The 26,237-nt window shown below is 38.9% G+C and overlaps 1 protein-coding gene across 1 annotated transcript in view; it reads left to right on the top strand.

Moving 5' to 3' along the window:
- Positions 1-26,237, top strand: part of LOC128645074 (cytosolic phospholipase A2 delta-like) — a 183,387-nt gene that overhangs the window by 62,528 nt on the left and 94,622 nt on the right. Inside the window, exons 7-8 of the mRNA XM_053697830.1 lie at positions 2,402-2,462; positions 18,739-18,917. Of these exons, the coding sequence (XP_053553805.1) occupies positions 2,402-2,462; positions 18,739-18,917 (240 nt within the window). The remainder of the gene's footprint in view (positions 1-2,401; positions 2,463-18,738; positions 18,918-26,237) is intronic.

The raw sequence follows: 26,237 nt of genomic DNA, 5'->3' as shown, positions 1-26,237 counted from the left end.
AAAAAAGACTTTACGAAGTTTACGTAAGTCGTTTTGCGGTAAGGCCAAAGAAGTGTGCGGTACATCTAAACCTTCAAGACTCGTAATCTAGCCGCATGTTACTAGTTATAGAGACTTATTTGAGAAATTACGAACTATCCTAGAGCAGGTGGATTTTCTCTTTGTAACTATACTTTGTAAGGTATTTTTGATATGCTTTGTGACACTTTTTTGTTTTGCAAAACAGTTAACCTGCGCTCTGTGGATGCGCTATCCTGACGCCTGTTAATCTTCAGTTGCGCTCAAGCAATCGCATTTACTTTAATCTTGTAATACATTCGCTACACCTGACGCATGCAAACAGCCACAATAAATCCCTTTTTACTGGTGCCTCCCTATGTGTTTAACCCTTTGAGTGCTAAGCTGATGTAAGGTTTTTTTAATTTACTTAAATATTTTTTTTACTTGTTTACCATTGGAAAGGTTGGGCGATTACCTTTCCATTGGTAGGTCTTGGGGGTCTGTAGCTGCTTAGATGCCTGAGATAAAGGCTTCTAAGCAGCATGCCCCCTTTCCCTATATTTTGTTAATAAAGTTGTGCGGTGACATCATCACGTCATTGCGCGTGACATCACCACACAAAACGTGAAGCCCCGGTGATGCCTGTCACTATACAAGCCCGATCGCCGGGGTAGGATCGGGTGGGAGCCCCCAGATCTCCCTCAAGGTGGGCGAGTGCTAGCAACAGCTCTGAGCCGCTGTTAGCACCTAAATGGGAAACTCTGCGATGGCTTAAGACCGTCGTTAGCACTCAAGGGGTTAATCACTACAAACACATAGATAAAGTCCCACTTGAAAGAGGCAGAGAACAGCGGGCTCAGAAACTGCAATACTTGCAGCTCTAAAGCAGGACTTTACTTATGGATTTAACCCTTTTTCTGGTATTTAAGTAGGAGAAAATGACATAATTTAACAAATAAGAGCATATAATTTTTTTGTACTACAATGTTCCTTTAAAATAAATCAGCTCATCTCAGTGTATGTACCTTTGTAAATTCTGCCTATTATAATGTTCTTTAAATTACAGAAAAATCTTGAGTTTGATTCTGGAAGCAATACAAAAGTATTCTTCTAGAACATTTTTAATAAGATTTAATTGTGTTCTGTTTTTTTACAAAATCCAAATTAAAACTTACAGTTTTAGAGTTAAAGAGATAACTTTACTGTACTTAAAAAAAAAAAAAATTCTGTCATGTATATGAAAATTCAGGAGTTAAACATATGAAAAATATATTTTTTTGCATGAAAAATCTTAAAGGAGTATATATTTAGAGAAGCAAATGATCAGAGCTCTGCTCTCCCTGCAAGCTCAGCTCATTGGAATGAGTTATGGTTTCAATAAGAAAAAAAAAAAAACCTAAAAAAATAAACCTAATGGAACTATTTGCCCTGCTGCTGCAACGCGTACTCCAAAATCACGAGCACTGCAAAAAGTTGTTTGGCATCTGCCGTCCTCAGCAGAATTTCCTAGTACATTCCCCACCAATCCTATGAATCCGACTCTCACATGTGGGTGAAGAGCAACCAATCAGGATGAGCACCCCTCGTTCCTCCAATGCAATGCTTGTTAATGAAGCTGGGACAATTGTAAAAATTAGTAGGACCACTGGGAAAAGCTCTGGACGATATAGGGATACAGGTAGGAGGACTCCTAAACATCCTCAATAAGCACATAAGAAAAAAAGTAATCCCATATCGGAATAAAAAAATGTACTTTATTAATCCAAAGTTAAAAAGGTACACAGAGAACACAGAGCAATAGAAAGGTCTTACTCGTTTTGGCGGTAGTCATATTCATAGACGGCTTAGCGCACCCTCAGCTTAGTGAAACCTCGGCTTAAGGCACCCTCGGCTTAAAGCACCCTCGGCTTAAAGCACCCTTAGCTAAGTGCACCCTTGGCTTAGCGCACCCTCTGCTTAGCGCATCCTTAGCTTAGAACATCCTTAGCTTAGAGCACCCTCGGATTAAAGCTCCCTTAGCTAAGTGCACCCTCGGTTTAGCACACCCTCGGCTTAGCGCATCCTTGGTTTAGAGCACCCTCGGCTTAGAGCACCCTTAGCTTAGAGCACCCTCAGTTTAGCACACTCTTAGCTTAGAGCACCCTCGGCTAAAGCATTCTCATCTTTGTGCTTGAGTGATAATCAACATGAATTTTACTACATGGGCAGTCCACATAAAATCCTTTTACACCATTGATTGCACTTGAAAGATGTTAACGCACAATAGTTCTAATATTTCATAATCTTTATAAAGTTTTAATGCTTCTTCTATAAAATTCACTATTAAAGTCTAGGGGGATTTTTTTCTAGATACATAGATTACTAAACCATTTACATACTATGCAGTGCTTCTCTCTTCCAGTGTCCTCCAATGATGGAATTGGAAGTTCAAGTAGAAAAACAAAGTAAAGAAGTGCTTAAAAGTAAGTAAGAAAAAACAACATTTTATTTGTAATAACTGATTGCCTACTGAGATCCATACATAATCCATTTCAGTTAGGGGTAATTTGTGTCAATGTAAAGTTGATATTTCCCCAAATTAAATCATGAGATGGTTTTTTTTTTTGCTTAAATTTTTTTTTGCTTAAAAGACCAGTAAATACATTAGATTTGCATAATCAACAAATGCATGATAACAAGACAATGCTGCTTTCTCCACCCGTAGTTTCCGGCTCGCCAGAAACATAAGTTAAGAAGCAGCTCCTTACCTTGTCCGCCAACTTTTCGGTTGCGGACTGCAATCATCCAGATCCAATACGATCAGGATGATTGACATCTCCTGCTAGCGGCCGATTGGCCGCGAATGTGCAGGGGCAACATTGCACACGCATTTCACTAGAAATGCTTGTGCAATGTTAAATGCAGACAGCGTATGTTGTTGGCATTTAGGGGCAACATTGCACACACATTTCACTAGAAATGCTTGTGCAATGTTAAATGCAGACAGCGTATGTTGTTGGCATTTAGCAATGCCGGGCGGACATGATTCGCTATAGCGAATCATATCCGTCCGGCATTTGATAAATTGACCTCTTAGTTTCAACTTCAAATGAGTAGATTATTTTTTCTGACAAATTTCATTTATGTCTATTTCCACTCCCCTTGTATCATGTGACAGCCATCAGTCAATCACAAATGCAAATATGTATTTTCAGTGAATTCTTGCACATGCTCAGTAGGAGCTGGTGACTCAAAAAGTGTAAATATAAAAAGACTGCACATTTTGTTAATAGAATAAATTGGAAAGTTGTTTAAAATTGCTGCTCTATCTGAATCATGAAAGTTTAATTTTGACTTGAGTGTCCCTTTAATTTTACATTCTATCTGAATCTTGAAAGAAAAAAAAATTGGTTTTATGTCCCTTTAACTTTCTCTTTTTCTAAACTGACTGAAAGATTCCAGCTGAAAATTTCTGCAAGGCCTGTGCCTTGCACATTGGGACTGGCAAGCAGGGCCATCTTCAATATTGACTGGACCCTGGGCAAACATTTTCTTGCCCCCCATGCAATTTCGCTCTCCCCCCCACCCAAAAAACAACTAAATCAATTTATTTTATATATTATTTTTTTAATTAGCCCAGCAGTGGATCATCCACTGCTGGGCTAATCATTTAAAAACATTTTTTTAAATAAATTGCAATATGTGAAACTGGACCTAAGCAGTACTAATAAGTAAATAAATATATAAATTCCTCCACTGTGGATTAATTTAATATGCTTTTGAATGTAATTCTGGTGTGAGGTTAGCTGGTTAAAGAGATTTAGGGCAGCCAACAGGAGCAAAGCAAGGTTAAGACTGAGGTGAAAGCATGGAGGTGCAGACAAATGTAAGTTTTCTGACTGGAACAGCAGAACTACTATGGGAAGCTGTAAAATCTGAGACAGAGAGAAAAAAAACTATAAAAATAAACCTTACCTTAATGTGTGAAGTATCAGCATGACACTACACATTAGCCACAGCAGCACTTGTCACTTCTTTGCTACGAACAAGTTCCCTCTCACCTTGCACTAGACAATGCTGCATAGGGAGGGGCGTGTGTGCACTCACTTATTCTTCCCACTGACACCTTTCTACAAAGCACTGTTCCCCTAACAAACTTCAGTTAGTTGATCTTAGGGCCACAGCAGAAAGAGCAGGGCTAAGGGGAACAGCAGACTGGATGCTGTCTGCCCAAGGCTGCATGGATACAGTGTGAGACGAGTCACACAGCCTCAAGACTGAAGAGAGCAGTGTGTGCAGCTGCACAGATGCTCAAATCCTCACGTGCCTGCCGCTCCAGCTTTCTGCTACATGTGCCTACAGTCAGCCCTACCCAGAAAAAATCCCCACCACCAGAGCAATTACCTGTTAACAGTGGTAAGCCCAGCAGGACCTTTTCTGATGTGAAGTGGGATTGGCTGGATGCCGAGTTATGGCTTCACAGTGCACATCTAAAACAGCACTTGGCACTAGCTTGGAACAGTTTCTCACAAATAAATATAAGCAGAGAACTTTTGACTGTGACAGTATTAGGACTGACTGTATCCCCCCCCCATGTCACATGACACTGGCATGAACCAAAAAAAAAAAAAAAGCAGCTGCCCCTTTTGCCATGTGTTAAAGACGGCCCTGCTGGCAAGACGAAATACTACTACCTAATATGGCAGTCTGTTTTATAGTTGTAATAAAAGAGCCATAAGCAGTGAGTTATACTTAATAGAAATCATTGCTAGAGGTATTATTCATCATTTTTAAAGTGTTTTACCTTTTTTTTTTTTTTTTAACTCCATTACTCTCCATTACTTCCCGTTACAGCCCTAAAAGATGGCTGGGGTCTCTACAGGAAGGTAACATAGAAGTTTTTCATATAAAAGTGTTGCCAGGAAACATCTAGGGGTCGATGTATCAAAGCCTTCACAATCCTTTCGACCCCATACGACTGCAGGTTCTCACAAGAGAACCTGCAAGCCGTATTTAACAAACAGCGGTCATCACGTGAGCACAAAATAGCACTTGTGTGCAATACTGAATTCCGCCAGGTGAGCTGCAGCGAACAGGGGCATGTATGTGCGCCCCTGTCTGCCTCAACTTGATTATTTGCCCCCCCTAATCTAGCTGCAATCAGATTATTGCTCATGTTCAGTAGAGGACATTTGCTGCAAAAATAATGTGATACCTAAGTTCTGTAATGTCTGCTGGCTTATCTAGCTGTAGGGCAGGCAGAGGCTACACTGAGAATTTCTAAGTGCTTATTTAGCAAGAAAATAAGTATTTTACAGTTATAACACAATGTGCCAGGTTATAAGTGGAGCACAAAATATCGCTTTTGCTATTACAGGTGAGTTGCAATGCAAACGTGACCTGGAGTTCGCATTGCACAGAAGCACACTTCCATAGGCTCCAATGGGAGCCTCGTTCTCATGCAGCGAGACACGGTTTTAGCCCCCAAAAACTGCCAGGGTTTTTAAAAAAAAAAAAAAAATGCTACATTTAATAAAAAAAGAAAACAAACACTCAAGTTTGGGGGCAATTGGGGGAAATTTAGAAAATGAACCAGAGGTCTGACACTCATTTAGCTATATCATAGGCACTTTTTTATTTAAAAAAAGGTTTATCTATAAATGTGTTTAACCAGAGCTCTGGTTAACTGTTACCATCGAATAAAAAGTTGCACAAAACACATCAAAATGACATGTAAAAGTACAGTTCCACTCATAATGTGACAAAACTACAATCAGCCTCAGGGACATGGTGTGGCACAGCACCCTCTATTGGTTGAACAATCCCCAGGACAGTGTATAACACAGCACCCTCTATTGGTTGAACAATCCCCAGGACAGTGTATAACACAGCACTCTCTATTGGTTGAATAATCCCCAGGACAGTGTATAACACAGCACCCTCTATTGGTTGCAAGGTCATCACCAATATGTGCACAGGAGAAAAATAATTAATTTGCATATATTTTGCATATGGTGACTATGAAAATGGATAGCTATTACTTTTACTGTTTATAACCTCCTGAATCCTCCTTTCTTTTTGGCAGAGTAAGAAGCTAGCCCATTTTTGGTTCAGCACCCTGAGTAGCGCTTGGTGGATACGTTTAGCCACCAATAAGCAAGCGCTATGCAGGTGCTGAACCCAATCGCTACCCAGGTGCTAAACTCAAAATGGGGCGCCTTCAAAGCTTACATTCATGCTTTTTCAAATAAAGATAGCAAGAGAATGAAGACAAATTGATAATAGGAGTAAATTAGAAAGTTGCTTAAAATTTTATCTAAATAAAATTGGGTTTAGTATCGTTTTAAGCACCATTTGAATACGAAACATAATTTGTTAATTTATCATTGTAAATAAGTGTTTAAACATTTAGAAAATCTAAAAAATTTAGGTGATAAAGTTAGAAAAAATTATATAATTTTTGCCATGATTTTTTGTTAATGGTTAAGTAAAAACCAAACTACATGCGGCTGCCATCACTGAAGTTGAATCAATTTGCTGTCATGTTTTACTTTGGTTGCGTATCTTTTGCATCCATGATGATCTCTGAAAACTTATCTGTCACATGCTTGGTTTCCATTCAGCTAGATTACGAGTTTTGAGCACTATAGAGAAATTAACGAACGTAACAAAAGTTACGTTATTTAATTTCCTATAGCGCTTCCATTACAAATTTTCAAACATACGCCTTTTGCGTGCTATATGGTTGTGTTGAGCTCCATACCGCACCCAAAACAAGCGCTGTGTTTGATGTGCTCGTGCATGATTTCCCCATAGAGATCAATAGGGAGAGCCGGCAAAAAAAACAACTAACACCTGCGATCGTGGAAACAAAAGTTCCGTAACGCAGCCCTATTGATGTCTATGGGGAAATAAAAATACTGTTTAAACCTTACACCCTAACATAAACCCTGACTCTAAATACCCCAATCTGCTGCCCCCAACATCGCTGACACCTGCCTACAGTTATTAACCCCTAATCTGCCACTCCCAATATCGCCGCTACCTATATAAAATTATTAACCCCTAATCTGCTGCTCCCGATATTGCTGCCACTATACTACATTTATTAACCCCTAAACCGCCAGCCCCCCACATCGCAAGAAGCTAAATTAAACTATGTTAACCCCTAAACCTAACCCTAACGTAACCCTAACCCTAATGTAACCCTAAACCTAACCCTAAAACCCCTAACTTTAACATAATAAAAATATAGCTAAATTAAATTTACAATTATTAACTAAATACGTTTAGCCACCAATAAGCAAGCGCTATGCAGGTGCTGAACCCAATCGCTACCCAGGTGCTAAACTCAAAATGGGGCGCCTTCAAAGCTTACATTCATGCTTTTTCAAATAAAGATAGCAAGAGAATGAAGACAAATTGATAATAGGAGTAAATTAGAAAGTTGCTTAAAATTTTATCTAAATAAAATTGGGTTTAGTATCGTTTTAAGCACCATTTGAATACGAAACATAATTTGTTAATTTATCATTGTAAATAAGTGTTTAAACATTTAGAAAATCTAAAAAATTTAGGTGATAAAGTTAGAAAAAATTATATAATTTTTGCCATGATTTTTTGTTAATGGTTAAGTAAAAACCAAACTACATGCGGCTGCCATCACTGAAGTTGAATCAATTTGCTGTCATGTTTTACTTTGGTTGCGTATCTTTTGCATCCATGATGATCTCTGAAAACTTATCTGTCACATGCTTGGTTTCCATTCAGCTAGATTACGAGTTTTGAGCACTATAGAGAAATTAACGAACGTAACAAAAGTTACGTTATTTAATTTCCTATAGCGCTTCCATTACAAATTTTCAAACATACGCCTTTTGCGTGCTATATGGTTGTGTTGAGCTCCATACCGCACCCAAAACAAGCGCTGTGTTTGATGTGCTCGTGCATGATTTCCCCATAGAGATCAATAGGGAGAGCCGGCAAAAAAAACAACTAACACCTGCGATCGTGGAAACAAAAGTTCTGTAACGCAGCCCTATTGATGTCTATGGGGAAATAAAAATACTGTTTAAACCTTACACCCTAACATAAACCCTGACTCTAAATACCCCAATCTGCTGCCCCCAACATCGCTGACACCTGCCTACAGTTATTAACCCCTAATCTGCCACTCCCAATATCGCCGCTACCTATATAAAATTATTAACCCCTAATCTGCTGCTCCCGATATTGCTGCCACTATACTACATTTATTAACCCCTAAACCGCCAGCCCCCCACATCGCAAGAAGCTAAATTAAACTATGTTAACCCCTAAACCTAACCCTAACGTAACCCTAACCCTAATGTAACCCTAAACCTAACCCTAAAACCCCTAACTTTAACATAATAAAAATATAGCTAAATTAAATTTACAATTATTAACTAAATAAACCTATTAACCCCTAAACCGCCAGCCCCCCACATCGCAACAAGCTAAATTAAACTATATTAACCCCTAAACCTAACCTTAACCCCCCCTAATTTTAACATAAATTAGATCTAAATTAAATTTACAATCATTAACTAAATAAACCTATTAACCCCTAAACCGCCAGCCTCCCCCCACATCGCAACAAGCTAAATTAATCTATATTAACCCGTAAACCTAACCCCCATAACTTTAACATAATTAAATTAGATCTAAATTAAAGTGAATGTCAATTTTGATGCTTAAGTGCCTGGTTTGTAAAATTTTTATTAAAAACAGGGGCACTTTAATTCATCAAAATTTACATTTCACTCCTGTTGAGAAAAAAACGTACCTTTTAATCGTCACAGCAGCTCCAGCTTCCTCCGGTTTGCAAGCCATTTCTGATGTCAGAAATGATGGATAGGTCATCCTCCAATCACGGCTTCCCCCCGGAGGAATCAGTGTCTGATTCAACGCCGTGATTGGAGGAAGCCAGATTCCTCATTTTAGACCCAGGAAGAGGCTTTGAGACGGGCGGAGGAAGCTGTAGCTGCTGTCAAGATTAAAAGGTACGTTTTTTTTCACAGCAGGAGTGAAATGTAAATTTTGATGAATTAAAGTGCCCCTGTTTTTAATCGAATTTTTAAAAACCGGGCACTTTAGCATCAAAATTGACATTCACTTTAAATTTACAATTATTAACTAAATAATACCTATTTAAAACTAAATACTTACTTACCTGTGAAATAAAACCTAAGCTAGCTACAATAGTTATATTGTATCTAGCTTAGGTTTTATTTTTATTTCACAGGTAAGTTTGTATTTATTTTAACTAGGTAGACTAGTTAGTAAATAGTTATTAACTATTTACTAACTACCTAGTTAAATAAATACAAACTTACCTATGAAATAAAACTTAAGCTACCTTACACTAAAACTTACCATTACAAAAAATAAAAAACTACCGATTCAAAAACAAAAAAATATCCCAAAAAAATAAAGATTAATCCTATTCTAATACCCTTAAAAAAACACCCCAAAATAAAAAAAACAGAATTTATGCTTACCTGATAAATTTCTTTCTCTTGTGATGTATCGAGTCCACGGATTCATCCATACTTGTGGGATACCAATACCAAAGCTTTAGGACACGGATGAAGGGAGGGACAAGACAGGTACCCTAAACGGAAGGCACCACTGCTTATAAAACCTTTCTCCCAAAAATAGCCTCCGAAGAAGCAAAAGTATCAAATTTGTAAAATTTGGAAAAAGTATGAAGCGAAGACCAAGTCACCGCCTTACAAATCTGTTCAACAGAAGCCTCATTTTTAAAAGCCCATGTGGAAGCCACTGCTCTGGTAGAATGAGCAGTAATTATTTCAGGAGGCTGCTGGCCAGCAGTTTCATAAGCCAAACGGATGATGCTTTTTAGCCAAAAGTAAAGAGAGGTAGCCGTAGCCTTTTGACCTCTTCGTTTACCAGAATAAACAACAAACAATGAAGTTGTTTGACGGAAATCTTTAGTTGCTTGTAAGTAGAACTTTAAAGCACGAACCACATCAAGACTGTGCAACAGACGTTCCTTCTTTGATGAAGGATTAGGACTAGGGATGGGCGAATGTTTCGCAACATTCGAAAAACGGCACGAATTTTAACACATTCGTTCGTTCGAATCGAATTTCGAATGTTTACATAACATTCTAACATTCGATTTTCGAATATACGGTTTCGAATTTTACAATTACATTCGAAAATATTCGAATTCGAAAAATTCGAATTTAGATTGTAATAGTATTTCTAATGCTTTTTCTTTTAATGTAAAATTCGAATTATGCAATATTCGAATTCGAAAAATTCGAATTTAGATTGTAATAGTATTTCTAATGCTTTTTCTTTAAATGTAATATTCGAATTATGCAATACGTGTATTCGAATTCGAAAAATTCGAATTTAGATTGTAATAGTATTTCTAATGCTTTTTCTTTAAATGTAATATTCGAATTATGCAATATTCGAATTCGAAAAATTCGAATTTAGATTGTAATAGTATTTCTAATGCTTTTTCTTTAAATGTAATATTCGAATTATGCAATATTCGAATTCGAAAAATTCGAATTTAGATTGTAATAGTATTTCTAATGCTTTTTCTTTAAATGTAATATTCGAATTATGCAATATTCGAATTCGAAAAATTCGAATTTAGATTGTAATAGTATTTCTAATGCTTTTTCTTTAAATGTAATATTCGAATTATGCAATACGTGTATTCGAATTCGAAAAATTCGAATTTAGATTGTAATAGTATTTCTAATGCTTTTTCTTTAAATGTAATATTCGAATTATGCAATACGTGTATTCGAATTCGAAAAATTCGAATTTAGATTGTAATAGTATTTCTAATGCTTTTAAATGTAATATTCGAATTATGCAATATTCGAATTCTAAAAATTCGAATTTAGATTGTAATAGTATTTCTAATGCTTTTTCTTTAAATGTAATATTCGAATTATGCAATATTCGAATTCGAAAAATTCGAATTTAGATTGTAATAGTATTTCTAATGCTTTTTCTTTAAATGTAATATTCGAATTATGCAATATTCGAATTCGAAAAATTCGAATTTAGATTGTAATAGTATTTCTAATGCTTTTTCTTTAAATGTAATATTCGAATTATGCAATACGTGTATTCGAATTCGAAAAATTCGAATTTAGATTGTAATAGTATTTCTAATGCTTTTAAATGTAATATTCGAATTATGCAATATTCGAATTTGAAAAATTCGAATTTATATTCGAATTCGAAAAATTCGAATTTCGAATGTAGACATTCGATATAATTATAAACATTCGAATTCGAAAGTGACATTCGAAAACTGTAAATAACATTCGATTTTCGAATTTTTAAGAATATTCGTTCTTATCGACATTCGAATTTAGAATTCGAATTTCGGTAATAACATTCGTTCTACATTCGAAATTCGAAAATTTCCACATTCGCCCATCCCTAATTAGGACACAGAGAAGGAACAACAATCTCCTGATTGATATTCCTATTAGAAACAACCTTAGGAAGAAACCCAGGTTTGGTACACAAAACCACCTTATCTGCATGGAAAACAAGGTAAGGTGAGTCACACTGTAAAGCAGATAACTCAGAAACTCTTCGAGCCGAAGAGATAGCTACTAAAAACAAAACTTTCCAAGATAGAAGCTTAATATCTATGAAATGCATAGATTCAAACGGAACCCCTTGAAGAACATTAAGAACCAAGTTTAGGCTCCATGGTGGAGCAAAAGGTTTAAATACAGACTTGATCCTGACCAAGGCCTGACTAAACGCTTGAACGTCTGGGACATCTGCCAGACGTTTGTGTAAAAGAATAGACAAAGCAGATATTTGTCCTTTTAAGGAACTAGCTGATAAACCCTTCTCCAATCCTTCTTGGACAAAGGACAAAATTCTAGGAAACCTAATCTTACGCCATGAGTAACCCTTGGATTCACACCAACAAAGATATCTGCGCCAAATCTTATGATAGATTTTCCTGGTGACAGGCTTTCTAGCCTGAATCAGGGTATCAATGACCGACTCAGAGAAACCACGCTTTGATAGAATCAGGTGTTCAATCTCCAAGCAGTCAGATGCAGAGAAATTAGATTTGGATGCTTGAATGGACCTTGGATTAGAAGGTCCTGCCTCATTGGCAGAGTCCACGGTGGAACAGATGACATGTCCACCAGGTCTGCATACCAAGTCCTGCGTGGCCACGCAGGCACTATCAGAATCACCGAAGCTCTCTCCTGCTTGATTCTGGCAACCAGACGTGGGAGGAGAGGAAACGGTGGAAATACATAAGCCAGATTGAAGGACCAGGGCACTGCTAGAGCATCTATCAGTACCGCCTGGGGATCCTGGGACCTGGACCCATAACAAGGAAGATTGGCGTTCTGTCGGGATGCCATCAGATCCAATTCTGGTGTGCCCCATAGCTGAGTCAGCTGGGCAAATACCTCCGGATGGAGCACCCACTCCCCCGGATGAAAAGTCTGATGACTTAGGAAATCTGCCTCCCAGTTCTCTACCCCTGGGATATGGATTGCTGAGAGATGGCAAGAGTGATCCTCCACCCATCGGATTATTTTGGTTACCTCCATCATCGCTAGAGAACTTCGTGTTCCTCCTTGATGATTGATATAGGCTACAGTCGTGATGTTGTCTGACTGAAATCTGATGAATTTGGCCGCAGCTAGCTGAGGCCATGCCTGAAGCGCATTGAACATCGCTCTCAGTTCTAGAATATTTATCGGGAGGAGAGATTCCTCCCGAGACCATAAGCCCTGTGCTTTCATGGATTTCCAGACTGCACCCCAGCCTAGCAGGCTGGCATCTGTCATTACTATGAGCCACTCTGGCCTGCGGAAACACATTCCCTGAGACAGGTGGTCCTGAGACAACCACCAGAGAAGAGAATCTCTGGTCTCTTGGTCCAGATGCAGTTGAGGAGATAAATCTGCATAATCCCCATTCCACTGTTTGAGCATGCATAGTTGCAGTGGTCTGAGGTGTAGGCGGGCATAAGGAACTATGTCCATTGCCGCTACCATGAGTCCGATTACCTCCATACACTGAGCCACTGATGGCCGAGGAATTGAATGAAGAGCTTAGCAAGTGAATAAAAGTTTTTATTTTCTGACCTCCGTCAGAAATATTTTCATTTCTACCGAGTCTATCAGAGTCCCTAGGAAGGAAACTCTTGTGAGAGGGACGAGAGAACTCTTTTTTATGTTCACCTTCCATCTGTGAGATCTCAGAAAAGCCAACACTATGTCCGTGTGAGACTTGGCTAGCTGGAAAGTCGACGCCTGAATTAAGATGTCGTCTAGATAAGGCGCCACTGCTATACCCCGCGGTCTTAGAACCGCCAAAAGGGACCCTAGCACCTTTGTGAAAATTCTGGGAGCCGTGGCCAACCCGAAAGGAAGGGCCACAAACTGGTAATGCCTGTCCAGAAAGGCGAATCTGAGCAATTGATGATGATCTCTGTGAATAGGGATGTGTAGATACGCATCCTTTAAATCCACGGTAGTCATATATTGACCCTCCTGGATCAGAGGAAGAATAGTCTGAATAGTCTCCATCTTGAAAGATGGTACTCTGAGGAATTTGTTTAGAATTTTGAGATCCAAGATCGGTCTGAAAGTTCCCTCTTTTTTGGGAACCACAAACGGGTTGGAGTAAAAACCTAGCCCTTGTTCCGCTCTTGGAACTGGGCGGATCACTCCCATGGTATGTAGGTCTTCTACACAGCTTAAGAACGCCTCTCTCTTTGTCTGGTTTGCAGACAATTGAGAAATGTGAAATCTCCCCCTTGGGGGGAAGTCTTTGAAGTCCAGAAGATATCCTTGGGACACAATTTCTAAAGCCCAGGAATCGTGAACATCTCTTGCCCAAGCCTGAGCGAAGAGAGTGAGTCAGCCCCTACTAGATCCGGTCCCGGATCAGGGGCTACCCCTTCATGCTGTCTTAGAGGCAGCAGCAGGCTTCTTGGCCTGTTTACCTTTGTTCTAAGCCTGGTTAGGTCTCCAGACTGACTTGGATTGGACAGAATTCCCCTCTTGCTTTGCTGCAGGGGAAGCTGAAGTGGGACCTTTGAAGTTCCGAAAGGAACGAAATTATTTTGTTTGGTCCTCATCTTATTTGCTTTATCCTGAGGGAGGGCATGGCCTTTTCCTCCAGTGATGTCTGAAATAATTTCTTTCAGTGCAGGCCCGAATAGGGTCTTTCCTTTGAAAGGGATGTTCAACAACTTAGATTTTGATGACACAAACCAGGACTTAAGCCATAACGCTCTGCGTGCTAAAATGTCAAAACCTGAATTCTTTGCCGCTAATTTAGCCATTTGTAAAGCGGCATCTGTAATGAAAGAATTAGCCAACTTAAGGGCCTTAATTCTATCCATAATATCCTCTAATGGAGTCTCCACCTGGAGAGCCTCTTCTAGAGCCTCAAACCAGAAAGCAGCTGCAGTAGTTACAGGAACAATGCATGCAATAGTTTGGAGAAGAAAACCTTGATGAACAAAAATTTTCTTTAGGAGACCCTCTAATTTTTTATCCATAGGATCTTTGAAAGCACAACTGTCTTAGATAGGTATAGTTGTACGCTTAGCAAGAGTAGAAATAGCTCCCTCCACTTTAGGAACAGTCTGCCACGAGTCCTGTATGCTGTCAGATATGGGAAACATTTTCTTAAAAACAGGAGGGGGAGCGAACGGAATACCTGGTCTATCCCACTCCTTAGTAACAATAGTCACAATCCTCTTAGGGACTGGAAAAACATCAGTGTAAACAGGAACCTCTAAGTATCTGTCCATTTTACACAATTTCTCTGGGACCACTATAGGGTCACAATCGTCTAGAGAAGCTAATACCTCCTTGAGCAATAAGCGGAGGTGTTCAAGCTTAAATTTAAAGGCCGTCATATCAGAATCTGTCTGAGGGAGTGTCTTTCCTGAATCAGAAATCTCTCCCTCAGATAACAAATCCCTTACCCCTACTTCAGAACATTGTGAGGGTATATCGGATACGGCTACTAAAGGGTCAGACGGCTCAGCATTTGTTCTTAACCCAGAGCTGTCACGCTTTCCTTGTAAACCAGGCAGTTTAGAGAAAACCTCTGTGAGTGTTTTATTCATAACTATGGCCATGTCTTGTAAAGTAAACGAATTCGACGCATTAGAGGTACTTTGCGTCAATTGTGCGGGCGTTACTGGTTGTGAAACTTGGGGAGAGCTAGATGCTAAACTCTCATTTCCTTCTAACTGAGAATCATCTATTGCAATATTTTTAAGTGCTAAAATATGCTCTTTATAATTTATAGACATATCAGTGCAAGTGGGACACATTCTAAGAGGGGGTTTCAAAATGGCTTCTAAACACATAGAACAAGGATTTTCCTTGGTGTCAGACATGTTAAACAGGCTAGTAATGAAACAAACAAGCTTGGAAAACACTTTAATCAAAGTAAATAACACTTTAAACAAAAACGGTACTGTGTCTTTAAGAGAAAAAAAGCTACACAAACTCTGCAAAACAGTGTAAAAAAGCAGTAAAAAAAATGAAATTTTTACAGTAGCATCATAAAGCCTTAGTAACTTTGGACCACTATGCAAATAAACAATTAACCCCTTAATGTAAAAACCGGATTGAAAATACTTCGAAACCGGTAAAATTACGTTCAGCACCTTGCCACAGCTCTGCTGTGGCGCCTACCTGCCCTTTAGGAACGATTTGTGGGGAAAAAAACCTCTTTACAGCCCTCAAATACAGCAGGAATCTCTGGAGAAGTAGCTGGATGCTTCTGAGGTAAATAAACTGTGCAGGCCCCTCCCACCTCACTCGATGTTATGGGGCCTAAAAGAAACACCACAGAGTGTTTCTTAAACTAGCCATGTGCGTTAATAACCCTTAAACAAGCCACAAAGACCCCTTAAAGTCCCTCAAAAAATGTTATATTTGTAATTAAACCAAAACGTTTTTTCCTATTAGTGTCACCAGTAACTATGAGCCGTTTATGCAAGCTTGGATTCCTCTTTTACTGAATACAGCTTACCTTTCCCTCATGGGGATATTGCTAACCTTTTCTAGAAATAACACAGTCTGTCTAGAAAAAAATAGACTGAACATACCTTAATGCAGTTTAGCCTGCAAACTGTTCCCCCAACTGAAGTTTTCCTGTACTCTTCAGCCCTTGTGAGAACAGCAGTGGATCTTAGTTACAAAATGCTAAGATCATCATCCTCCTTGCAGAGATCTTCATCCCTTTTCTGCCAGAGAATAAATAGTACACACCGGTACCATTTAAAATAACAAACTTTTGCATGAGAAAATAAAAACTAACATTTTTGTCACCACACTCACTTTACCCTTCCTAGCAGTTAAGCAGGCAAAGAGAATGACTGGGGGGCAGAGCTAAGGGAGGAGCTATATAGACAGCTCTGCTGTGGGTGCTCTCTTTGCCACTTCCTGTAGGGAAGGAGAATATCCCACAAGTATGGATGAATCCGTGGACTCGATACATCTTACAAGAGAAAACTACTCTAGAATAAACTACCAAGAGCCCTTAAAATTGCCTTTTGGGGGACCCTTAAAAGGGCCTTTTGTAGGGCATTGCCCTGAGATAAACAGCTCTTTTACTCAAAAAAAATACAAACACCCCCTAACACTATACAAACCCACACCCCTCAAACTATAGGATTTAAGCAGCTTTCATTCTATTGGCTAATTTGAATTAGCCAATAGAATGAGAGCTGTTTAAATCCTATTGGCTGATTTGAACAGTCAATAGGATTTTAGCAGCCCTAATTCCTATTGGCTGATTCAAATTTTTCAGCCAGTAGGAATGCAAGGGACACCATCTTGAATCGCGTCCCTTGCATTGAAGATTCAGTGTACGACCGTATGAATAGGATGCTGTGCACCGGATGTCTTCAGGATGGACCCGCTCCGCGCCGGCTGGATGAAGATAAAAGAGGCCACCTGGATGAAGACTTCTTTCCACCTGGATGAGGACTTCGCTGGCTGGATGAAGATAGAAGAGGCCGCCTGGATGAAGACTTCTTGCCGCATGGATGATGACTTCGCAGATCCTTCAAGCGGGACTTCAAAAACTGTAAGTGGATCGTCAGGGGGTTAGTGTTTTTTTAAGGGTTTATTGGGTGGGTTTTATTTTTTAGTTTAGGGTCTGGGCAGTAAAATAGCTAAATTCCCTTTTAAAGGGCAATGCCCATACAAACAGATGGCAGATTACAGGTTAATAATATTTAAATAGTGTTTGCGATGCGGGAGGGCGGCAGTTTAGGGGTTAATAAGTTTATTATAGTGGCGACAATGTTGCGGAATAGGGGTTAATACATTTTTTTAGTGGCGGCGATGCCGGGAGCGGCAGATTAGGGGTTAATAAATTTATTATAGTGTTTGCGATGTGGGAGGGCCTCTGTATAGGGGTTAATAGGTAGTTTATGGGTGTTAGTGCACTTTGTAAAACTTTAGTTATGAGTTTTATGTTACAGCTTTGTAGCGTAACACTCATAACTACTGACTTTAGATGGCAGTACATATCTTGCCATTTTAGGCTGTAACGCTCACTTTTTAGCCAGAACCCAAAACTCGTAATACCGGCGCTATTAGAATCCCATGAAAAAACATAATTTTTACGTGTGCAGGACTGACGTTGCGTTACAGGCTAAAAGGTGTGTGGTACAGCTATACAGACAAGACTTGTAATAGCTGCGGTGCTGTTTTAACACTGAAAATGCCATATTTTCAGCGTTACAAGCCACAACGCAAAACTTGTAATCTAAGTGATTGTAACATTTGAGTGATTTTACAAATTCAAACAAAAACTGTTGTAAATTGATTGGAATGGCTTAGAAAAGGCACCAAATAAACCCAGAGCTTACATAAGGTGTTTGTGGACTGGAATTTTGATAGTTTGACTGGGGGCCATATATTGTTAGTTTGCCAACGCGTGCATGTGTGGCAGGTTTGCCTAGCAGTATGGCTGACAAAAGCAGATTTCATGACAGAGAAAACATGTCTAGAATATTGATTGTTTTGGACAGAGATTGCTTTAAAATATTTTGTTAACAGTGTGAATCATAGAATAAGCCTTATAGGGTGATTGGCAGGGTGGTTTACAAAGGGTGACAGTGACTTTTTCTAACTTAATTCATGTCCCAAATGTTATATTTTTCAGAAGTGGATAATTTGCTTGAGTAGAGCATTGCACATAAATGATTATAATAATTATAATGCATAGTGCTCTGTGCAGCTGAAAGGTATAAAACAATCCCCAAATTCCGAAGTTACCATAACATAAATTTATACAAAATTATAAAACATTTCTTCAAGCAGTTTTCTTCAAGCAGAACCAAGAACCCAAAAGCCCTTCAGATAATATGTTCTTTGATAAAGTTTCTCATGAAGTCTATTTCATTTTTTTTTATTATTATTATTATTTTTTGCTGTTTGAAGCTTGCTATGGATTGTTAATGTTTTGTTAAAGGGACAAAAAACAAAAAAAAATTAAACTTTCATACTTCAGATAGATCATGCAATTAAAAAAAAATTCTCCAGTTTACTTCCAGCTTTTTCATGTGCACATTTTTTGAGGGATCAGATCCTACTGAGCATGTGCAAGAGTTCCCAGTATATACAAATATTAATCTGTTGATTTTTAGGTTAATAGAATGCCTTTCCATGATTTATTCTCATATTTTCCAATATTTATTTAATTTTTTAGAGAAACAAGAACTGGCATTAACAGTGAAAGGTTCTCATGAAGAGTCACAGAGTATTGTATTAACTCCATACTCTGAAACAAATTCAAAGGACAGCTTTCTTTTTCACTATCCAAGAGACTGGGGAACAGAACTGACAGCAAACCTCAACAGAGTGTATTCATCATTGGACGTGACCTTTGTAAGTTGTGTAGTGAAAATGAGTATCTATATTCTGATAAAGAGCTCCCTGTGCTGTATTACCATAATGCTAGGGGGCGCTCTACAGTAAGCAACATTATAGTATTTAGTAGCAGTGTTCTCTCTAAGGCTAGATTTTATGAGTGGCCCAGCAGTGAAAATGTATGTGTGTGTGTGTGTGTGTGTGTGTGTGTGTGTGTATATATATATATATATATATATATATATATACACACACACAGTATATACAGTATACAGGGAGTGCAGAATTATTAGTTGTATTTTTGAGGATTAATTTTATTATTGAACAACAACCATGTTCTCAATGAACCCAAACAACTCATTAATATCAAAGCTGAATAGTTTTGGAAGTAGTTTTTATTTTTTAGTTTGTTTTTAGTTATAGCTATTTTAGGGGGATATCTGTGTGTGCAGGTGACTATTACTGTGCATAATTATTAGGCAACTTAACAAAAAACAAATATATACCCATTTCAATTATTTATTTTTTACCAGTGAAACCAATATAACATCTCAACATTCACAAATATACATTTCTGACATTCAAAAACAAAACAAAAACAAATCAGTGACCAATATAGCCACCTTTCTTTGCAAGGACACTCAAAAGCCTGCCATCCATGGATTCTGTCAGTGTTTTTATCTGTTCACCATCAACATTGCGTGCAGCAGCAACCACAGCCTCCCAGACACTGTTCAGAGAGGTGTGCTGTTTTCCCTCCTTGTAAATCTCACATTTGATGATGGACCACAGGTTCTCAATGGGGTTCAGATCAGGTGAACAAGGAGGCCATGTCATTAGATTTTCTTCTTTTATACCCTTTCTTGCCAGCCACGCTGTGGAGTACTTGGACGCGTGTGATGGAGCATTGTCCTGCATGAAAATCATGTTTTTCTTGAAGGATGCAGACTTCTTCCTGTACCACTGCTTGAAGAAGGTGTCTTCCAGAAACTGGCAGTAGGACTGGGAGTTGAGTTTGACTCCATCCTCAACCCGAAAAGGCCCCACAAGCTCATCTTTGATGATACCAGCCCAAACCAGTACTCCACCTCCACCTTGCTGGCGTCTGAGTCGGACTGGAGCTCTTTGCCCTTTACCAATCCAGCCACGGGCCCATCCATCTGGCCCATCAAGACTCACTCTCATTTCATCAGTCCATAAAACCTTAGAAAAATCAGTCTTGAGATATTTCTTGGCCCAGTCTTGACGTTTCAGCTTGTGTGTCTTGTTCAGTGGTGGTCGTCTTTCAGCCTTTCTTACCTTGGCCATGTCTCTGAGTATTGTACACCTTGTGCTTTTGGGCACTCCAGTGATGTTGCAGCTCTGAAATATGGCCAAACTGGTGGCAAGTGGCATCTTGGCAGCTGCACGCTTGACTTTTCTCAGTTCATGGGCAGTTATTTTGCGCCTTGGTTTTTCCACACGCTTCTTGCGACCCTGTTGACTATTTTGAATGAAACGCTTGATTGTTCGATGATCACGCTTCAGAAGCTTTGCCATTTTAAGAGTGCTGCATCCCTCTGCAAGATATCTCACTATTTTTGACTTTTCTGAGCCTGTCAAGTCCTTCTTTTGACCCATTTTGCCAAAGGAAAGGAAGTTGCCTAATAATTATGAACACCTGATATAGGGTGTTGATGTCATTAGACCACACCCCTTCTCATTACAGAGATGCACATCACCTAATATGCTTAATTGGTAGTAGGCTTTCGAGCCTATACAGCTTGGAGTAAGACAACATACATAAAGAGGATGATGTGGTCAAAATACTCATTTGCCTAATAATTCTGCACTCCCTGTATATATATATATATATATATATATATTTGTTTATATGTGTGTACATATGTATTTATATTTTTATATATGTATTTACAGACATATATACACATAAAAAACACATAAATACGTATACATATAAAGACATATATATATATATATTTATATATATATATATATATATATATATATATACACATAAAAAGTCTACACACCCCTGTTAAAATGTCAGGTTTCTGTGATGTAAAAAAAATAAGACAAAGATAAATCATTTCAGAACTTTTTCCACATTTAATGTGACCTATAAACTGTACAACTCAATTGCAAAACAAACTGAAATCTTTTAGGTGCAGGGAAGTAGAAATAAAAAACTAAAATAATATGGTTGCAACTAATACTTTGTTGAAGCACCCTTTGATTTTATTACAGCACTCAGTCTTTTTGGGTATGAGTTTTTCAGCATGACACATCTTGACTTGGCAAGATTTGCCCACTCTTCTTTGCAAAAACACTCTAAATATTTCAGATTGTGAGGGCATCTTCTTCTGGTGAAGTCATTCCTTTGTTGATTTGGATGTATGCTGGGGCGTTATGCTGAAAGATGAAGTTCCTAAAAGCCTAAAAGTTTATGCCAATATTCTCTGGTATTTGGAACTGTTCATAATTCCCTCTACCTTCACTAATGCCCCAGTTCCAGCTGAAGAAAAACAGCCCAAAGCATGATGCTGCCACCAAAATGCTTCACTGTGGATATGGTGTTCTTTTGGTTATATGCAGTGTTGTTTTTGTGCCAAACATATCTTTGGGAATTATGGCCAAAAAGTTTAATCTTGGTTTAATCAGACCAGAACACCTTTTGGAACATGCTTTTGGGAGACTTCAGATGTGTTTTTGCAAAATTTAGCTGGGCTTGGATGTGTTTTTCGTAAGAAAAGGCTTCCGTCTTGCCACTCTACCCCATAGTCCAGACATATGAAGAATACGGGAGATTGTTGTCACATGCACCACACAGCCAGTACTTGCCAGATATTCCTGCAGCTCCTTTAATGGTGCTGTAGGCCTCTTGGCAGCCTCCCAGACCAGTTTTCTCCTCTTTTCATCAAATTTGGAGTGACGTCTAGTTCTTGGTAATGTCACTGTTGCGCCATATTTTCTCCACTTGATGATGACTGTCTTCACTGTGTTCCATGGTATATCTAATGCCTTGGAAATTCTTTTGTACCGTTCTTTTGACTGATACCTTTTAACAATGAGATCCCTCTGATGCTTGAGAAACTCTCTGTGAACCATGGCTTTTGCTGTAGGTTGTGACTAAGAAAATGTCAGGACTTCCGTTTGGGGGCGGAGCGAGCAGGTAGCGTGCAGGTGGCTGCTACCGTCCGCTTTGTTGCTCTGTGTTTGGAGCTGTATCACTCTCCACTCTGCTGAAGTGTACGTTGCCCTGATCTGTTATATTTGGGCCTGTACTTGTGCTTGATCCGCTGTCCTGCGGATCTCGGCGGGAAGTCCTTACCTGGCATAAAACTCTGCTGGGCTGCTAAAGCACTGTACCTCTATTTCTTGCTGGGTTAAAGCTTGTATTTTCTGGAGGTACAGAGAATACACGGACACACGAATATCACCCCGCCTCTTCACTTACCACAAACTCCCTGGGTGGCCACCGGCGGCTTGGCTGGAATTGAGGGGGCTGATGGTTGCTGATCGTTTAGGACCCTCTTGACAAGTGGCTGCTTGGCTAAGTAGAGGGGTTCTCTCCACCGTGGTTTGACGACCGGAGGACTCTGTGCGCTCAATCGGGGGCACTTGGCATTTGGTTGCCGCTGAGGCGAAAACGCTAATTGGAGCAATTGGCTCTGCGAGGGGAGAGGACATTCCCCGCGTCCCCCAGGTGTCAAGGCAGGAGTGGTGATCTACTGGAACGGAGCTCAGTGTGACGTCACCATATGAGGCGCCTTGGAAGAAGACCTGTATCGGGGCTCCAGGACTAAAGTTAAGTTTTTGTGTGGAGCGGGGAGTTTGTATTTTCTTGGCAGCCATAGAAATTTGTGCTGATCGGCAGTTGAAAACCTGATAAATATTGCATCGCTCTGTAGACACGCTATTTCAGGCGTGTATAGACGAAGCATCACTACAGATAATATTCCCAGTGCAGACCATAAGGAGTTCCCTGGGACAAAAAGTAAAAAAGTATTGTGCTGGGAATCCGAAGCTAAGCTTGAGAATTTGTGAGAAGCGAAGGCTCTTTATTCCCTCAGGAGCTGCAAAAGTTGGGGCTGTGTCTGGAGCTATGTGAGTGGGGGATAAGGAGGTAAAATATCAGCAATCCATAATCTCATAACCTCCAGTGCCCGCACCTGAACCATCATGCGGAGCTATTCACAGTACTTTTAGTGTTTAAACTTTGCTTGGCCCTGTTACAGAATCCCACCGGACATAGATTTGCCCCTATAAAATCATACAGGTGCCCCTTTGTGTCTTCTGAACTGAATGAAAACCGGAGCTGTTGGTAATCAGTTACACCGGACTTCAAATATGCTGTTGGGATAAGATTATGTTGGCAGTGGTACTTTAAAACCGGCTCCGTTTAGAAATACACTGTGTGGGGACAAAGTTTTCCTTACATAGAAAAGTCTAATAGATACAGTGGTTTCAGAAGCTTTTCGAAACTTATAAGTATATACATTATATGCCTTGAATTACTACTTCATATATATGTATGAGAATCTTTCTTTTTCAGCTACTGACAAAGTTATACAAGTTTATTTAAGCCTTTTGTGTTTTCTTTTTTTTTGGTTTTCTTAGGTTTTGATGTTTGCCTTGTTTTTTGTGTTTGTTTATTAAGTATTTCAAGGTAACAGATTGGCAAACCCAGGTGGGGAAGTATCAACATATCAGCATTTATAGAATATCACACTGTTAGATTTATACATCTATTAGGTAGATATATTGTTTAACTCTTCGTAGGTGATATTAGCCGTATATAAATTGCTCAATAAACAGTGACCTTAAGACAGTATCAAAACTACACTGACTAAAGATGAAGGAATAAACACATCTAAGGGCTACTGAAAGAGGAAGCGAGATCAGGGGTATATCTGATCGCTTGTTATAATTTATGAAAGTATTGTATTGAAATCGCTTATTTGATCAAGGTAAAGGAGCTGATTTTAAGTTCCTCTCTATATATAATTTTTTTTTTTTTTTTCACTTTGTCTTGTCTCTCAGAGTGGTCTGAGAAACACCGAATTCACATTTTTTGACAGAATTCACTGAAGCTGCCGTCTCTGGCCTAATTTAACTTGTATGCACATATTGTATTTGATTTTTTTCTCCTTTTTTTTTTCACAAGTGATCCAGCGTATTCACTTTTTTTTTACACTATTGCTTGTGGGGTGCTGCACTGAGGCACAAATTGAATTTGAATTTTTTCGCCTTTTTTTTTTTTTTGCACAAGTGACCTATCGTATTTACCTTCTTTCACACTATTGTTCGTGGGGTGCTGCACTGAGCGTCACTATATACATACACAGTCACATATTGGTCCCAATAAATAGCACATTTCACACTTATTTTGATTTGAATGGAGAGGTTCATTTCTCAACAAAAAAATTCTTCTCCGATAATGCCACCTAAACAGAAAGACAAGAAAACGAATTCTAGAAATACAGAAGCGTCTCATGATACCTCGCAGGATCGAAACGCTTTAAATCTTTTTAATGATATGTCAGAGTTTGCCGCTGAAGTGGCAAAAATGATGGCCCCACACCTTGAATTAGTCAAACAGGAAATTAAATCTGAGATCTCTATCCTTACATGTGAGATTAGGCAATTCACCACTAGAATGGAGGAGGTGGAGACGAGAGTGTCTGATCTAGAGGACAGAATGAACGCTGCGGATGCGGTAGCAGCTGTTCAGGATAAGGCCATCACTCAGTTACAGACTCGTTTAGAGGACCTTGAAGACAGGTCAAGGCGCAATAACTTGCGAGTGATAGGCCTACCTGAAACAGCTGAATTTCAAGATCTATTACATTTCGTCTCCGTCACTCTGCCGCAGGCACTCCTGATTCCTCCCCCTTCCACACCATTTTTGATAGAAAGAGCGCATAGAATCGGGACACTTAGAGAAAATAATAATACTTTTAAGATGAGGCCGTTTATCTTTAAATTTGTCAACTATCAAGACAAAGTGATATTTTTGAACCACTATCGGAAACTTAATTCCTTGAATATCAAATCACATAGAATTGCAATTTTTCAAGATTTTTCGGTGGAAACAAGGATTAAGAGAAAAGAAATGTCCCCCTATTTTGATAAATTCTTGAAGGCAGAATGTAATATTAGGTTAGTATACCCAGCTAGACTTCTAATTCACAAGGCAGGAACATCATATGTTGTGAATAATAGTGAAGAGGCGAGATCTTTATGCAAAAAAATGGGTATACCTTGAGAAAACTTTATAGAGAATATTGAAAGCTGCTTAGAAGTTTATTATTCAAATTGAGGATGTATTATAATGTAATTGTATGGCTTATATGGGTCATATGGTAAGGTCTCTTAGGGTAAAGATTCATGTTAGGGACTCTTAATTTGGTTTCGTGGAACGTGGGGGGCATAAACTCCCCAATAAAGAGGAAAGCCATAATTAAGCTTTTAGCAAAACTGAAACCAGATTTGGCCTTCCTGCAAGAGACTCATTTAAATAATCTGGAATCTATGAAACTGCAGACTAACTGGGTGGGGGAGGTAATTGCTGCCCCATATAATGCGCATAAAAGAGAAGTGGCTATTCTTTTTAATAAAGATTTGGAGTATAAAATTGAATCTACTTTTGTGGATCGCGAAGGGCGTTTCCTAATCATAGAAAGTACAATTAATAAAATCCGCTATGTGTTGTGCAACATATACGGGCCTAATAAAGTTGATAAGTCATTTTGGGACAAGATGATATCTCAGCTACATAAGTACATAGGCCAAAACCTGATAGTGGCAGGTGACTTCAACCTATTGGCAGACCCTATTCTCGATAGATTGAATAAAGGTAATAGCTGTACTCGCGATAGAAAGACTTGTATTCTTCAAAAATTTTGTGCACAACTGGGACTATGAGATATCTGGCACATACAAAACCCTGATTTAAGAGCCTTTACATGTTTAGCAAAAGGAAAGCAATCTCTCTCCAGAATAGATTTCTTTTTGGTTGCAGAATCTATGACCGGGTTAGAATGGAAAGCAGACATCAGAGATATAACAATTTCTGATCATGCGGTGATTACTTTATCACTCAACGTTTCTCACATACAAATAAACAACAATCAAACTATCTTTTTCCCCAAATATTTAGTGAATAATGTTAATTTTAAAAACTCATTGAATAATCAATGGAGAGAATATGAGAGTTTTAACAAAACTCATAAAGACAGACCGGAGATATACTGGGAAGCGGCGAAAGCCGTTTTGAGAGGCCAAATTAAGGAATACATGTGCAAACTCAAAAAAAAAACTAGACAACAAGAGTTA

Source organism: Bombina bombina, chromosome 1, assembly GCF_027579735.1.
Source record: "Bombina bombina isolate aBomBom1 chromosome 1, aBomBom1.pri, whole genome shotgun sequence".
NCBI lineage: Eukaryota > Metazoa > Chordata > Amphibia > Anura > Bombinatoridae > Bombina > Bombina bombina.
Note: the sequence above shows the minus strand (reverse complement) of the source record. Positions and strands in the feature narration are given on the sequence as shown.